The sequence below is a fragment of the Anas platyrhynchos genome, chromosome 5, assembly GCF_047663525.1.
Source record: "Anas platyrhynchos isolate ZD024472 breed Pekin duck chromosome 5, IASCAAS_PekinDuck_T2T, whole genome shotgun sequence".
Lineage (NCBI taxonomy): Eukaryota > Metazoa > Chordata > Aves > Anseriformes > Anatidae > Anas > Anas platyrhynchos.
The window spans coordinates 18,079,133-18,094,801 of record NC_092591.1 but is presented as its reverse complement, the minus strand read 5'-3'; the positions used below and the strand labels follow the sequence as shown (position 1 = coordinate 18,094,801).

The window sequence follows — 15,669 nt, the reverse complement described above, 5'->3', positions numbered from 1 at the left end:
CTTTCTTGGCTCAGAGAAGTACTACTTACATTGCAAAATTTTTTCTTCTTCATTCCCCAAACCAAAAAAGAACATTATCTTTAACAACTCAGGAGAAATGAGGTGTGACAAGTGCACACAAATATTACATTTACTAAAATTTCAGAACCATTCAGTATTATTGTCTGAAACACACACTGCACATTCTTTTCACATATAGCAAAATATTCATCAAGTAAAGACACTTTAAAATCTCTTTGTTACCTAAACTTTTGCCAATTACATGGCAGTGTTACAACTAGCAACAGATATTTGAATCAATTTTTCATTCCCTCATTTGAATTAAGCTGGATATAGGTACTGGCAGACAGCACTTAAGATGGTCATGTAAGGTAGGACTCGATAAACCTCTCCACCCCCTCACCTCCAACCTCCCTGCAGCTGCTAGCATTCCTCCACACAGGTCTTGTGGAAAAGACAGAAGCAGCAAAGAGGTGGATGCACTATTTCCATGCAACCTGCTGAAGCCTGTGCATGAAAGAGCTCATTGTCGGGAAAAACAAAAGAAAGAAAGGAAGAAAGAAAGGCTTTGTTATTCTGTTGACTTAAAATCAAAACCAGTAAGTGTTAGAAGATAGCCTTAAAAAGTTTTTCTTCACACTCTCATCCTTCAAACCTCATTGCTGGATCGTGTATATTACAGTTCAATTTGGCTGGCTTTTCCTCTTGTAATAGCAACACAGAGTGCCAACTGAGTTAAAGGTCTGTTGGGCTTTGTTAGCTCCTTGAAAAGGCAGTCATCTCTCTCTTTTTCTCTATTTCTTTAATATGAAGACTTTTTTTTGTGTTTTGTTTGTTTAATTTTTTTAGCCCCCTGACCCTCCCCCCCCTTAACTGGAAGCCAGAGGAGGGCAGAGGAGAAGAGAGTGGAGAACAGTGCACTTTTCTTTATTGGCAGACAGTTTTAAGCAACAGCCAAGGCAGGGAGGACTACAAAATAGCTGTTCTTAGTTTCTGGATACCTTGCATGAAAGGAAGACATAAAACATTTACACCATACAGACTTGACAGAATATTTTACATTCCATAAACTAAATTACAAAAGCTTTATATGTGCAGGTAAACGCTTAAAAACTGAACTGTTGAACAAATGAAAATGAATCAAGCCTATCTATTCACAACAGTGACAAAAACAACAACAACATTCCAAGACTGCAAAGACAGCAGACCTACCCTACTGAGACCAAATTCAATCACTGCCAAGCTCTACAATTTATATTGTCTCTGACTGTTAAGAAATAATCTAAATGCCTTAATGCATTTAAAATGTGTATGAACAAATCTCAGCAAAGGTATTAGATAAAAGAAGGATGCAAACCATCGTATATGCAAGGAATGAGTTGAAAAATATTGTCAGGTAAACTACAGATGTTGGATTATGTTGGTGGGTTGTAGGTGAGCACTACTGCCTGCCAATTATTCACTTGTGGACCTAGTTGTGAGTAAGGCTTCCAGCAAGGTAATTTGGGTAAATGTTCTGGAGGATGTTACACAGCACTTTCAGCCAAAACAAAAAGTCATAAAACTCTTGGTACTATGTGAATGAACACAAAACTAAGACTCTTCATGGACAACTGCTTGCAAAGACCATAAAATCATCTTAAATTATGTAAGTTACTCCTGCACCATACACAAACGTATAGTCTGGGGATACATCTTTCTGTGCTTCCCTTAAGAATGACAGCAGTTCGTTGTGCACAACAGCAGAAACGTAAATACATTTAGCAGTCAACAATGATTGCAAAAAGTCTGCGTAGACAGACTGAAAATCTTCACATATCAAAACTGCAAACCTGTTCATATTGTCCATCTCAAGTAAATAAGATATTTCAAGTTCCTCTATGAAGACAAGCACCCTTAAACACTGTTTACCCGCTACAGCTCTGCTACCTACCTTTGGGTACACTTAGGTATCAGCACAATTAGGGAGCAAAATAAAGGACATCTCACAAAGAACAACCCCGCTTCATCTGCACAGCTAAAAGCAGTGTTACTGGAACGTTTTGTTCTAGGCACACTTTATTCCACACATAGGGAAAAAAACACTTTTTCTTAATTTACTGTAAGCAAATTAATAATCTGAGAAAAGAAAAAAGCAGCAACTTTTATAGACTACACTCACTTTATGCAGTACATCGTCATTTTCAAGGCACCAGATGCGCAATAAAGGAAACAGATTAAAGGAAACAAAAACACTTGGTTACTTCTTGCCCAGTGAATATTACAAAAGCTGTGCAATTTGCAAGACAGGGTATTTGTTAAGTAGAACAGTTACTCCAAGATGTAGCATCCATCACCTACCTTGTAGAAGGGCTCCATTTCTCTTGAAAAAGGTGCTTCCTGGCCAAATGGGTGGACCTGATGTGCTAAAGGTAATAAGAAATAAGTGTAAAGAAAATCTCATTTACATTAAATAATCGTAAATTACTATTTATATGAATGCTATTTTGTTTTTAAAGCTAATGCTACTTCATGGCATTTTTGCCTTCAAGCAAGAGTCTCAAATCTCACTTTAAAAATAGGTTAATTTGATTCAAGATGCATTCTCTTCACAAGAAGAACAACTCCTCAGCACAGCACACACCCACACTCTCATTTAGAGGGAGAGAGAAAAAAGCAATTTGGCATAAATAATAATATAAAAAATGCAAATCAACGTCAAAAATATTTACTGAATTCTCAGTACAGCAGAATATATGCCTTTTTTTCAAAGCCATCTGCTAAAAACCCAAACACTTAATGGCTTTTACTCAGTCATAACAACCCACCATTCCAGCTAAAGTACTAACATGAAGAAACCTTGGCCAAGCACCACCCAGCTCCTGTACCTACACAAGACTACATCCACCAGTGCGCCCTATGTGAAGAGATTCACTCACTGCACCAGGAACCATTGTGGTAAATGAGTTGTCCCATGAGCGCCAGAAGGAACCAAGCTTGGTTTCGCTATATGCACAGGCTGGTGGCCAGGGCTGCCTGCTCTCACCTTTTCAGCAGTTGTGCCGCCCATGGCAGACCCTCGGGTACCCAATGGGTCCTTCTCTGAGCTCCCAGCTCGCCTCCAGCTCCCAGCAGTGCTGCCTGCGGAGATGCACGGCCAGCACCTCTCCCGTAGCAGCCCCGCTGCTCCAGAAAGGCCGCTCTCCCTACACCAGGTACCACGTGTTTGTCAGAAGGATGGGTGGTTGTTCCTTAACAACAGGCTGCTCCTTGATGAAACAGGCTCCACCATAAGCCCTCTAAAGCCCTAAGACAATCATACGCGCTTCTACTACACAAGGATTTTATTGAAATTACTATCCCGAAAAAATACTACATCAGTAATAGCTGTATGTCCAAATTCTAGCACAAATTAAAAGTGAGACTAAATAACCTTTGGTAAAATTAATGTAAGGCAACTCTGCCTTTGTAGGTAATCCACCTTCCTCTTTGGATACAAGATGTGAACCAAGCCCCACACGCCATCCTTGTTCAACATTACCTTTGTCCTGTTTGAGTTGACTGCCGCTACGATGCAATGAAATGGAAAACAGATGCTGTTACATTTACAGTGTGAGCAAAGTTTTGATAAAATGCCACATATAAAAGAAAAAAACGAACACCTACTTTTACAATTATTCTGCAGAGACTCTTGTGCTAACATATAAAAACTTCACTGTGTGCCTTATTTAAATAAAGTGTTAAAATACAGACCATAAAAGGATTCAAGGCAATTACACAAGTAATAAAAGCCTTCAATACTCCTGAACAAAAAGGGGAGTTGAGAGACACAGAGACCAAAATGACCAAAAAGAAGTTAAGTAGGTCTACATTCATAAGTGCTCGAGTGCACTGGGGCATGCACTTGTCTGAATACACACGCTCACTTCATACGGCTTAATATAACCAATTGTTTGCATTTCCTATAGCAAGCGTCAGCTCCTTGAGTGCAGCTCCTCAGCTCACATGAAGGTCAAGGGCTGTTGAGGGCATTCACACTCCTGTCAGACCGGCTCGCCGCTTTGTATGGCAGCACAGCCCAGGCCAACCTGTAGGACAGGAGCCATGAGGCTGCGAGGGGAAAGCCGCGGTGCAGCCCTCACACTGCACTGCATTGCTGCCACAGGAATCAGGATCTGTGCCGTGGCAACTCCAGGCATCCCAAAAACCCAATGAAAAAGGTTGAGCTGAGAGATGGAGCTGTAGCAAAATGGCACTGCCGGGCTGCTGTATGCTTCTGTCTGGGTGAGAGAGGGCTTTTATACAGGGAAGAGAGGGAAAAACTTATATATTTGAATAGACAAAGTGTCTCCACTAAAGAAACAAAGCAATAGTGATTTATCTTATTTTCCAACTTGAATAAAAGCCCAAGGCTCTCATAAAAAACTCCATCTGATTCAGCACAAACCCACAAGAACTGAGAAAATTAACTGTGCCTTCCCAGGGAAGGAAGCTAAAGAATTCAAGCATGTAAATAATGTACCACAGCGCCCGGTCAAGCCTTTCAAACAACAAACTTCTGTGCTTGCGGGGCTTTGCTGGAGCTTAGTTAAGCCTGATCAGTATTGGAGAAATTGTCTTTCTGTTCCCAAACTTTTCCCTGTGAAGTCTCAGATGGTATTAATTATTAAAACATGTTTCAAGTTAAGAAATGAGAGAGTTAAACTATCTCTCACTTTAAAGTGTTCAGAAGCTGCTTCTCCCAGCTCCAGATTAGGAAACCATTTTTAAAAGTTCATTCTTCTAAAGACCATCTATAATAAAAAAAACATTTGGCCCATTCTCAGGCATTTTCTCAAAGGAATAGTTTCTTCAGTTTAGTCTGTAACAGACTGGAGAACAGTGACTGGTTCTCCTATAAAACAAAAATAGGAAATCTGTTTTATGAACTAGCATTTGTAATCAATACATGTTGTAAGATTAATGTTTATGCAATTAGAATTATTAACAGCAGAGTTTTTCCCTACACTTATGAATTAAACACACTGACTAAGGTCAAATTTCGTTTCCAATAAATCCCCACACAACTACTGAAGAGAAGTAGAAGCTAGTTTGAGCTCTTGTATCACTCACTGTGAGAATGCTTATGACCTGCTATATCGCTGTCACGCACAGGTCTGGTTTGACTTAACCTCCCAGCAGCAGACAAGCACAGAGTACTTTTTCTGGGCTTGGATCACCAGTAAAGAGCTGAAATTGAAAATGAACGTCTTAAAAGAACACTGACAAGCACAGTTTATGGATAAGAAGATCTGAAAACCTCAACAGTTACCTGTCAAGGACCACTGGTTTGATTTGCAGAAAGCATGGTCATTTCAAGCACACCCTTAGCCAAAGGGATATCCAGAGTGCAACAGTATTTGTCGCAAACTCATCAAATTTGTGGCACATGCACCAAGTGACAAGTGGGACTGGATTTACCCGGGAGCCAGCTTTTCTGACACGGCTGGCAGGAAACTTCACCATGCAGGGCCCTGGGCATGGGAAACTGCCTGACCAAGGAGGGGTAGCAGGGATCTTTTGGAGGGAAGGCTTTTCCCCAGGAAAACGCTGCTTTGCTGAAATCTAAAACATTCCATGGGAATGTGTGGATTTGGACACCACAGTGCTGGAAGCCAGAGCTGTAGGACAGCCACCACGGCATCCTGGTAGCCGGCCAGCCCCAGTGGCCAACCCATGGCTGAGCCCCCTTCAATTACTGCTACCAAAACTCATGCCACGCATTTTACAAGGTCTTTAAAAGGTGCACAGGCTTCAAGAGACTTAAAAAAAAAAAAAAGGAAATGTAAAGCCTTTGTCTTCTGGAATTCACATCAGAGCAAGAAGACTGCAGTTCCTAAAGCCAAGCGCTAAAACAAACAAAAAAAAAGCCAGGGGCTTTCGCAGTTGCAGTATTTCGCAACTATGCCAAAAACTCTCACAGGCCTCTTTGTCAGAAAGGCCTGATTAATAGATTTAGAAAACCCAAACAACTGAAAATTCAAAACAAACTCAATTGTGTGGGCCGGCACACCACAATTAAGGGCTGATGAAAACAGAGAGGAAAGGCAGCAAACAGAGGCCAATGACTGTGTTACCAACATGCCCAGGGGCTGAGGGCAGGCAGTAGGATGCAGGCAGAGGGGAAACAACCAACCTGCCCAGCAGATCCCCCAAAGGGGAGTTCCCAGGCCACCAGGGCTGGACACTTGGGAGGGGGATGAAGGATGAATGGTGCCAGCTGTGAGCCGAGAGCTGCTGTATGCAGGGCACCTGCACCAGGCACGCAGCAGCAAACAGATGCGGGACTGCAGATGGGCTGCAGTGACACGGGGTGCTGCATCCAGCCACTACCAGTGGCCAACACGATGGGCAAGGGCAGTGGTGACAACTGAGCGAAGCACCTCAACTCCTCCAGGCAAAGGCCCTGGTTTTGTGAAGAGCTGGGGCAGAAAGAAACGCAGCTCTTCACCTCAGGACCAGCATGGACAGCTCCCAGTCATAGGAGGAGTGGATAGGAAAGCACCAACTCCTGGTGACTGCTGCCCTTGCCCTGGGGCCGGTAGCGTTTTTCAGGACAGTGATGTAACAAACTCCAGGAGCTGCAGCTGTTGGGTGAAGGGACCAGAGGCATCGCTGCCCCATGCTGTAGGACCACTCTCACCAGCCCATTTCACAGCGAAAAATTCCTCACCCACACTTCTGACAAACAGTAAATAACTGAAGGAAACATCCAGAAGGACATCAAACCTGGAAACCGTAAACCACCTTGTCAAAGAGCAACCAGCGGAGCATCTTGTGGGTAGAGAAACCCACCTCCAGAAGTTTCTGGAAATCAACAGCAACACCACCATTTTTACATTCAAAGGTGTGAAGGTGACGATAACAATAGGTGCTTTTATTTGGCTGCAGTCCATGAAACCCTGCATTGAGTGGCAGCAGGGAACGGTGCTCCTGAAAAGTACACTCAGCTCCTGAGGTAAGCGGGACGCAGCCTGCTGCCAGAAGGTACTAATGGATGCCCAACTAAGCTGGAAGACTGCAATTTTTGCTGCTCCTTGAGAAATAATTTGGAATGGGGTGGTAACTAAGAAAAAACTTTGGTAGTGTATTTGCTGGGAATGTGGTATCCTTCGATGCTGGAAGATGAACAGTACATCTTTAGGCCAGCCACCCCAGGTCCTCAAGCGAGAAACAGCTGGAGCATGGTGGGAGGCCTGGAGCGAGCGTGCAGCCTTAACTCGGGGCAGCTGCCACCACACACTGGCCGAGGGCTCCTCCAGCGCTGCTGAGCCCAACACTGCTCAGATCCCTCTGCCACCGACCGTGCTCGGCTCTGGCCTTGACCCGAGCACCACCGCCAGGCTTCCCAGCCTAGCGTAACATGGCGGCTGCACCACCAGGCACCTGCCCACGGTACCACAGCCACACTAATGAAATCAGTCACTTGCACTACAGATCTGGAGCGATATGGAGGCATTTATATACTGCTGCACCTCTAGCACATGCGTTTTGTTAACAAGGAGAAAAAAAAAACAAAAACCACACACAATCCCTGCCAGCAGCTTGCTGGCAGTTAATATCACAATTAGCTATCACCTAGCAACAGTCAAGCAAGCTTCCTCTCAAATCAAAGGATTAAAAAAAAAAAAAGCTCTACTAAATTGGCTAATGACAATACATAAAAAATATCTGGAAGGTACGTGTTAAGGTATTTCCTGATTTTAATGAAATCTGATTACTTCAGAGATTTTAAAAATACAAAACCATTACTCTATCTTCTCAGATTTTCCATAACTGACACAACATTATTCTTAAAGAGATTTATGAATTCACAATACTAGTTTCTAATTTATGAAGACTGATCTAATATTCTGGTAATGCTTCTCTTTCCTCTGCAGTTCGGGCTTTTATTGTCTCAGTATCTCTCACTTACTGCGACATGGGGGATGGAGACTTTAAGCTCCTGGATGGAGTCTTTCCTGGTTTCTCTAGGGTGCCTAACACATTTTCGGGCAAGTAATATCATTCTGATCTCCTGCACACTCGAAATGAGTTTTCTATATGTCATGACCGCCAGAGGGATTACATCTAAATTTTTATTAAAGACAAAAGGAAAGTTGCACACGAAAGCTATTCATGAACAGAACACCAGAAAAAAACTGTGGAAAAAAAAAGTGGAAAGTTGGCCAGATCTTTGTATTCTCCAAATAGCCAAAGCCATTCTCTGTCTCCACTTAGAAGAAGAAATTATACAAGTAAATAAATAGAAGGGGAAAGAGATTGGGATTTAAAAACAAAAACAATAAAAAAAACAACACTCATTTCCAGAATTTGGGATAAAAATGGTGATTCCTATTCTCAAGAAAAACATGGCCATGTGTCCTTCAGAGCCCATCAATGACTCGGCTGTGGTGTTTAAAAGACCGTTCTCACTGCCGAAGTGATATATGAAGCCTTCTTGTCCCCTGGTGAGACACTGTAGCCTTCAGCAAGAATTTCAGTCTTTGCCAAGCGCTGAATATATATTTGCGGACAACAATGAAGGAATTGTTCTTTAAATAAATTTTACAAATCCTTTTTTCTATGGAGTTGTTTCAAAAGAAATGGCTATTTGAAGTATGACACATGGAGAAAATGCAAACTTGCCACTAATCTGCTTTTAAATGTTTTAACATTTATTGTGAGCACATTATAATTCTAGGCTGAACACTGAAATAGGAAAAAGTCCATATATAGCTGGAAGTTTATGGTGAGACAACTGTCCCACATTACTTTTAATTAAAAAAGATTTGTCTCCAGTGGGAATCAGGAGATGTTGGCTATCAGCCTCAAATTCTCATTCTGCCTCTACCAGTGAATCACACTGTGACTGCAGGCAAGTAACTTCTCCCTTCCTCAGCTTCATTTTTGTTCTTTTGTGGTAAGAACAGGAATACGCTCTTACTGACATAGTCTACATATCTCTGGGAGGAATAAAGAATCGTTAAGTAACAACACATCAGATGAGGAAAAAGTGTTTTGAAGCACATACAGTTAGAGTAGGAACACCACAGTACACTTCTACTAGAGGACGGGTTGTTATTTTTCCTGATTTTGAAGGAAGGAAAAACATCGCAGGTCACTTCACACGCTGTAGCGCTGTCTCTCCTTAATCCACAGCTGTTATTACCTGGCTCCTAGGCTATATATCACTGGATGAAAAACTGGTGCTAGTCAGGCTGGGGACACTTCAGAGTTGTCTGAACTTGCTCGTGTGCTACAAGGCACATCTGTGCCAGCTCCTGCAGGCACCACAGGCCAGTCCTGTGGTGCCCAGATGAGCAGACGATCCCATCTAGGGCTGGCCAGCAGCCTTGAAGACCAGAGGGCAGTGGCCTCTTTTGGACTGTAGCAGCATCAAATGCTGACCTGGCGAGCTGGGAGAAGTTTGGCTCTTCTGTTCTACAAAATTAGAAGTGGAGCACTCCAGTTTGCTGATGATAGCCTCTGCTGCAAAACAAGTGAGGAGGAAGAAGAGCTTCATTTCAGTTTTGTTTTTACTTGAGTAGAATTGGAAGAAGGAAGTCTTTAATCTCAGATTCAAGAGAATAAAGCAAGTCCTAACAATCGCCTATACCTAGGCACACTTTAATTTTCAACTTGATGTAAACAAAGAGTCTACTCTGATAGTTAATGCTAAAAAAACAAAGCTTTGGAGAACTTTGATGCTGAGTACCTGGTTCACCATAAGCCACCACAGAACAGCAGAGCCACCAGCTAGGCATAGTGCTGTAAAGTTGTACCAAAACCAGGGTTTCTCCCAAACTGAAACCCATCAACAATTTAAAAAGCTCAAGGTGACCCAATTTACTTCTGCTACTCCAGTGCTGAATTCTCCATTTATTCCTTCGCAGCAGTCCAGGAAGCTCTGCTGGTACACTTGGCTGGGTCTCACAAACACTTTCTGCACAATGCTCCCGCTACATTTCTAACCATGGCCCATCAGCCTTCAGATAAACGATATGCACGTCTCTGCTGGAAATCCATTAGGGAGAACACATTGCTGGTTAAAGACACTGATGTACCGTGAACATGCACGAAGTTATAAACATACACGTACACAACAGAGCAAATCTGATCTCTGACAAAACAGAAATGGCAAAAAGGAAGACAAGGTCTTCAAGTTGCCTCCCTCCCTAAAATGTTTCATGTCACTTGCTGAAATTCTTATTTATCTGGTGTGGTGCGACTCCTCATTTCATGAATCTCAGTACCAGCAACACTCAAAGCCAAGCGTGACCCGCAGGCTGCTGCCAATATGCACTCCCCCTCTCTATTGCTTGCTTAAAGCCAAGGCGCTTACCAGCTAAAATTTTCCATACTTGGTTTTTCTCATTAATCTTGAATGAATGTGGTTCAGATGATTCAGAACTAATCTGGCTTCTGGAATTACAGAAGCAGAGGACAAAACGAATGTTTAACCTCTCCCCTGGAACGTTTAACCTCTCCCAGATGCTGAGGGTATTTTTCCCTGGGAAGCTTAATGTGCTCACAGGCTCAGCAGCACTGCACGCCCCTCTGCAGAGGGGACTTGCAGGCACTGGGTACAACACACTGATGCACACATCACTAAGTTAAGGCAAACACAAAAATGTGATGATGATAATAAAACAGAAGCCAGATACTCACATATTTGGAGAGTCCCAATTACATTTTTTGATTCTATCACTTCACACACATCGGCAACAAGAGCCCTGCATTCAATGGTCCCAGAATCTTGCTACCCACAAAGGGATCAGTGCCTGAGGTTTGTACTGCATGGTGTGAAAGGTGCTTGAAAGGTGAAGGATACACACTTTGTGTGTGCATCTATCATCAGCACAGAAGTGTAATATATAAAGATCTAGTTATTGTTAGCAGTTCATTTCTAAAACTGTAACTCTAAGGCATTAAAAAAACAAAAACCAAACAAGAAGTATCAAAATCTGTCTGGTTTCACTCATTCACAATGTTCAGTTTGAAGAATCCAGAGCTTTATCCTTGGGCCGGGGAAGGGACAGACCAACACACACACCATGAGGCTACAGCACCTGACGGTGGGCTGTTCCACCCCACAGACTGGGTCTACAGATCCATCTGAAGAGGAAAGAGGTCTACAATCTACCAGAAAAGGAAAGAGAAGACTGTACTTTTTGCAGAGGGATTCTCAAAACCTCAACTAAACTGATCCTCCCACCCACAGAACTACAGAGTTACCATTTCCATGCACAGAAAGGAAAACATACCCTCAGAGGTGATAAGGTACGCCCAAAAGTACCAGCAAGCCTGAGGCAGCCCAGGACCAGTCCGTGGACACCCCACCTCTGGCTTCAGGCCGCTCTGTGCTGCCCTACGAGGGCTCCTTATCACCAGCTGGTGATGTTTGCACCCATGAGAGCTCAACGCTTCCCATAAATGGATCCCACATGCTCCAGGTCGGACACAGAAGAAATTAAAACATTAATTAAAATTATGACATGCTCACCACCATGCAGTAAATTTAAACCAAGTGGCACCAGTCTGACCGAATTCAGTCCTATCAGTCCAACCCGATCGGGAGAAGATGGGAATTATCCTTTTATTCCAGAAAAGCCTCAAATTTAAGGGCTGGGGGAGGTGAGACCTCACATGTAGTTTTACTCCCTCTTTGCAGCCTCTTTCAAGATGAAGAACCAGAACTGATCTCTGGTGAGGAGCTGTAGGTGATCTGTGCTTCTCAGGTCTCCACTCACTATCCCGCTCTCCATCCTCCACCAGACCAGCACTCAGTTATTTCTACACCAGCAATAGCCACAGCACCCAGCTCCCAGTATCTTCTATAGGAGATTTTCAAAGCAGAGCTAAGAAATAATGAATTTCACACATTCTGTACATCTAACTGTAAACAAATACTCAGAGGACTTCATTTTTACTCATTTTTATATTATCTTTAGCCACTTTCATCTTAGGAGAAAAATAAACCTCCCACCTGTAATGGGAAATACCATTCAGGGTGTGCCTTTATCCCTAATTCTTAGCTCTGAGAACAGCTGTTCTGCCTGTTAAGAACACCAACATTGTACTTGATAGCTTTATAATAATTTTCTCAGGTTATAGTATTACCTGCATGAATGAAGAACTTGCGAAGGGAAAGAAACACTGACCTTCCCGTAATTTCTAACAAGAAGTCACCCTTCTACTTTTAAGCCAGTAATTTTTCATGTGACTGATGAAATTGCATCCTTACCAAAAAGGAGACTACCTTTCCAGAAAGTGTCTTGTAGCATTGTTTCTTCAACAAATCTCAGCTTCCACAGTGGAACCTGTGATCTGGTCTATGCTTCCCTTCTTTGGCTGCTTCTCAGGTGTTTGTACAGAAATTGAATGTGACCCGGTAAGAAATGGCTTAAGCTCCCTGTTCTTAACTCCGGGACTTGCAGCAGACAAAGCAGAGGTATAGAAATGAAGGCTGTATGAGGAAAGGTGAAGGTGGGCAGGCAATTTTTGTGCTCTCAGATGCAGGTTTCTGTGAGGTACTGGTTTCTACATCTCCACTTTACCAGCTGCAACTTCACGTAGGGAAAGTTGAAAAAAATTGTTGCAAACGTGAAAAAAAGCCACAAAGCTGCAAATATCTGAATTTACTATTTCTGTGTGGTATATTTAGACAGCAGTTTGGTAATAACCTTGCGTGAAAACACAGAAGCTTAGAGAGAGAGTCTAGATCACTTAATTCTCTCTTGATAAAGCTTAAGAAAGCAAAACAAGAAAACCAACATGACAGGTCAGCAACCCACTGTGCCCCTTGCTGAACAGCTCTGGTTTAACAGCCAGGAGAGGAGACCGCGAGCTCTCTCCTCAATGAGCCAGGAGGCCCTGGAAGCTCCACCTGCTTGTGGGCAACCCCAAACCAGAGGCTTTTGCTGACGACGAGCACCAGAAGCAGCTGTTAGGACGGGCATGGCTCTCTGTCAGATACTGAGCAATTCCCCTTCCAGTTGACTCAGGACCTGCCATGCGGTTGCAGAAAAAATCCTCATTAGAATTAACTAGCAAAAATATGTTCATAAGTGTATGTGCACTCTCTCTCTCTCTCTGTAATTAATCCCTGGAGTAAAGCTGTTCCTCGGATCACCTCAAATATAGAAAATCAATGAGTTAGATTACAGGAAACAATTAATTATGGTTCACTGGTGTTTAGAAAGTGCCACTGACACCCTGACACCTCCTGATAGCATCCGTGCCCTCTAAAGCAGCAAATCACAGAAAGTAACAAACTGTGCTGTTCAAACACCAGATGACCTCAAGCTTGCTCATTCTAGTGAAATGATCCTAATCAGTCATAAAACGAACGGCACATAACCTCCTAAACATTACAGGCACGATTAATTTACAGAGCATCCGTTTACTACAACTGATTAGGCAGAAATCTTGTCTTCACGTGCTAAAGTAACTTCTGACAAGTCACGGGGGGCACTCAACAAGCCGCTCCGCCACACTTTGCCAGCTGACTCTCGTGTTAGTGACCTCACTGACAGCCAAGTCCCTTTTTTCAGTCTCATTTATAGCACATCACTGCATTTTCCAGCGAACACATAGATGACTGAAAGCAAACACACACACGTCGGAGAGCAGCACATCCAGCGCTTCGTAGCACCGACCCCTCAGCTACTGCCTGTGCTCTCCATCAGCCACAACCCACTGAAATACCAGCTCCTGTTCAGAAATCCCCGCACCTACAGTTGGCACCACAGAGAAACATGAAGGGATGTGGGGTTTTAGCAGAAATTGTTGTCATCTCACAGCACCTGTTGCCCTTTTCAAAGCATTTTGCTCTCCTACCTGTAAGAGGCCTTGCCATTCTCTTGTCATTGCTAACCCCTGCCTCAATGGTCTTCTCCTCCTCCGTATTATCTCCTCTCCTGAACTGCTTTTTTACATCTTAATCTTATTTCAGAAAGTTTGTGGCTAGTGTGTGCCACAAGATGCCTATAGCATCATGAACTTTACCGCTGCAGCCTTATTAAGCCAGTTAAACAAATCCCAAGGGCAGTACGAGAGCCTGTGCTCCTTCACCAATCGCCGTTCTGGTGGTGGGCTCACCCCTCGGTCCCCTCCCCTCTTTTCTTGGAGGGACCCTACAACAGGTTTTGAAGGCTAGCCTGAGCAGGGCGGGAAGGCTTCACGCCCCTTCCTCCTGGATGAGGAGGACTGTGGTTGAGTCACCATCCCTGGAGGTCTTTACAAGACGTTTAGCTGTAGAGCTCAGTGATATGGTTTAGTGGAGGACTTAGTGTTAGGTCAGGGGTTGGACTCGGTGATCTTGGAGGGCTCTTCCAACCTAGATGATTCTGTGACTACGCACACTGCTACCGTGCCGACAGGAGGCTGCTTGGAAGGGGAGCAGGAGCTACAGGACCTGCACCTCTGAGCAGGCCGACAGCGGCACTGCCGCTCATCTCCGCTACGGGTGGCGAGAGGGCGACCGGTGCCGGTCTCGTGGTAACCACCAGGAAAAGTTTTCCCAAAGAAAAAAGGAGTTCAATCTGCCTCCTTCCCTTGGCTCTCCTTTCAAAGAATACAAATAAGCTTCCTGAAAAACAACAGGCCTTTTGATGAGCCAGTAGTTTTCCTCCGTTTTTGTTTGTTTGCTGAAAACACTTTGATTTTGCAGGAAGCGCTAACAAATGCGAGTGGGGATCAACTTAGCTAAAGAACCTGAAAAAGCAACGGGACACAGCTCCCCGACTCCAGCCACAAACGGGATTGTCTCACTGGCTCGAGCAAAACTGCTGAATTATTTCCGTAACAAAAGAAAGGCGCTTTTAGGTCCCATAATCTCATTTCAAATCCTTTTACCCACTCCCTACTCTTTTTGGCCTTGAAATTGCAATCCTCTTTCAGTAATCTGAGGACTAATTGGTGCCAGCACTCCAGTTCCTCTTGCCATTTTCTTCCCCCTCCCTCCCGGACTATTCAGGTGCTGAAAAGGACGGCGGGCCAGGGCTCAGCGTCCCTATAATGAGTCTGTCCCTACAGAGTAACTGCTCATAATTAGCAGGAAGCATTTTGCCTTTAAACCGCACAGCGTGCGCGGCAGGGTCTCGCAGAGCCAAGGAGCCACCCCGGTGTTGCTCGAGGAGCTCCAGAGCTTGCAGACCATCTGCACGCTGGGCACGCCGGGGGCTTCGGGGCTCAGCCGGGAGCAGCAGCGGCCCCGCAAGCCGCGTGTCGCGTTGACGGGACGGGATTTAGCTGGGGTGGTGCAAAGGCAGCCTTTGTTTGAGAAAGGTTCGAGAGCACGGGTCCCTGAATAGTAATAAGCAAAGAAGAGATTTAAGCAAGCCTGCTACTTTTCAGCTAATGACTGTCTTTGCAGGTAGTGCCAGAAAGGAACAAAGACTTCTCTTACCGAGGTACTATCAGTGTTGACCGTTTCCCAGCCAGATTTGGGAGCAAAATTCGTTTTTCTGTAATTGGAAACTTCAGCCTAGCAAGGGCATTAAAAACAAACACACAAAAAAGCTGGCTCCAATGGATATTCATTTCCAGCAAACCTAGGGCTAACCTTAAGCTTTGATTCAGGAAAAATAAACCAAAGGCTTCAAAAGTTCTTAAAGCTGGCAGGATTACATCGCTGAGAGTCTGCACCTAGTTTTGGCACTGATTTTA

The 15,669-nt window shown here is 43.9% G+C and overlaps 1 protein-coding gene across 8 annotated transcripts in view; it reads right to left on the bottom strand.

The window, feature by feature from the left end:
* FOXN3 (forkhead box N3) overlaps nt 1–15,669 on the bottom strand; it is a 197,085-nt gene that overhangs the window by 74,218 nt on the left and 107,198 nt on the right. For all 8 annotated transcript variants that reach the window (XM_027459039.3, XM_038179125.2, XM_038179126.2 and 5 more), the window contains exon 4: nt 2,341–2,405. In XM_027459039.3, the coding sequence (XP_027314840.1) occupies nt 2,341–2,405 (65 nt within the window). The remainder of the gene's footprint in view (nt 1–2,340; nt 2,406–15,669) is intronic.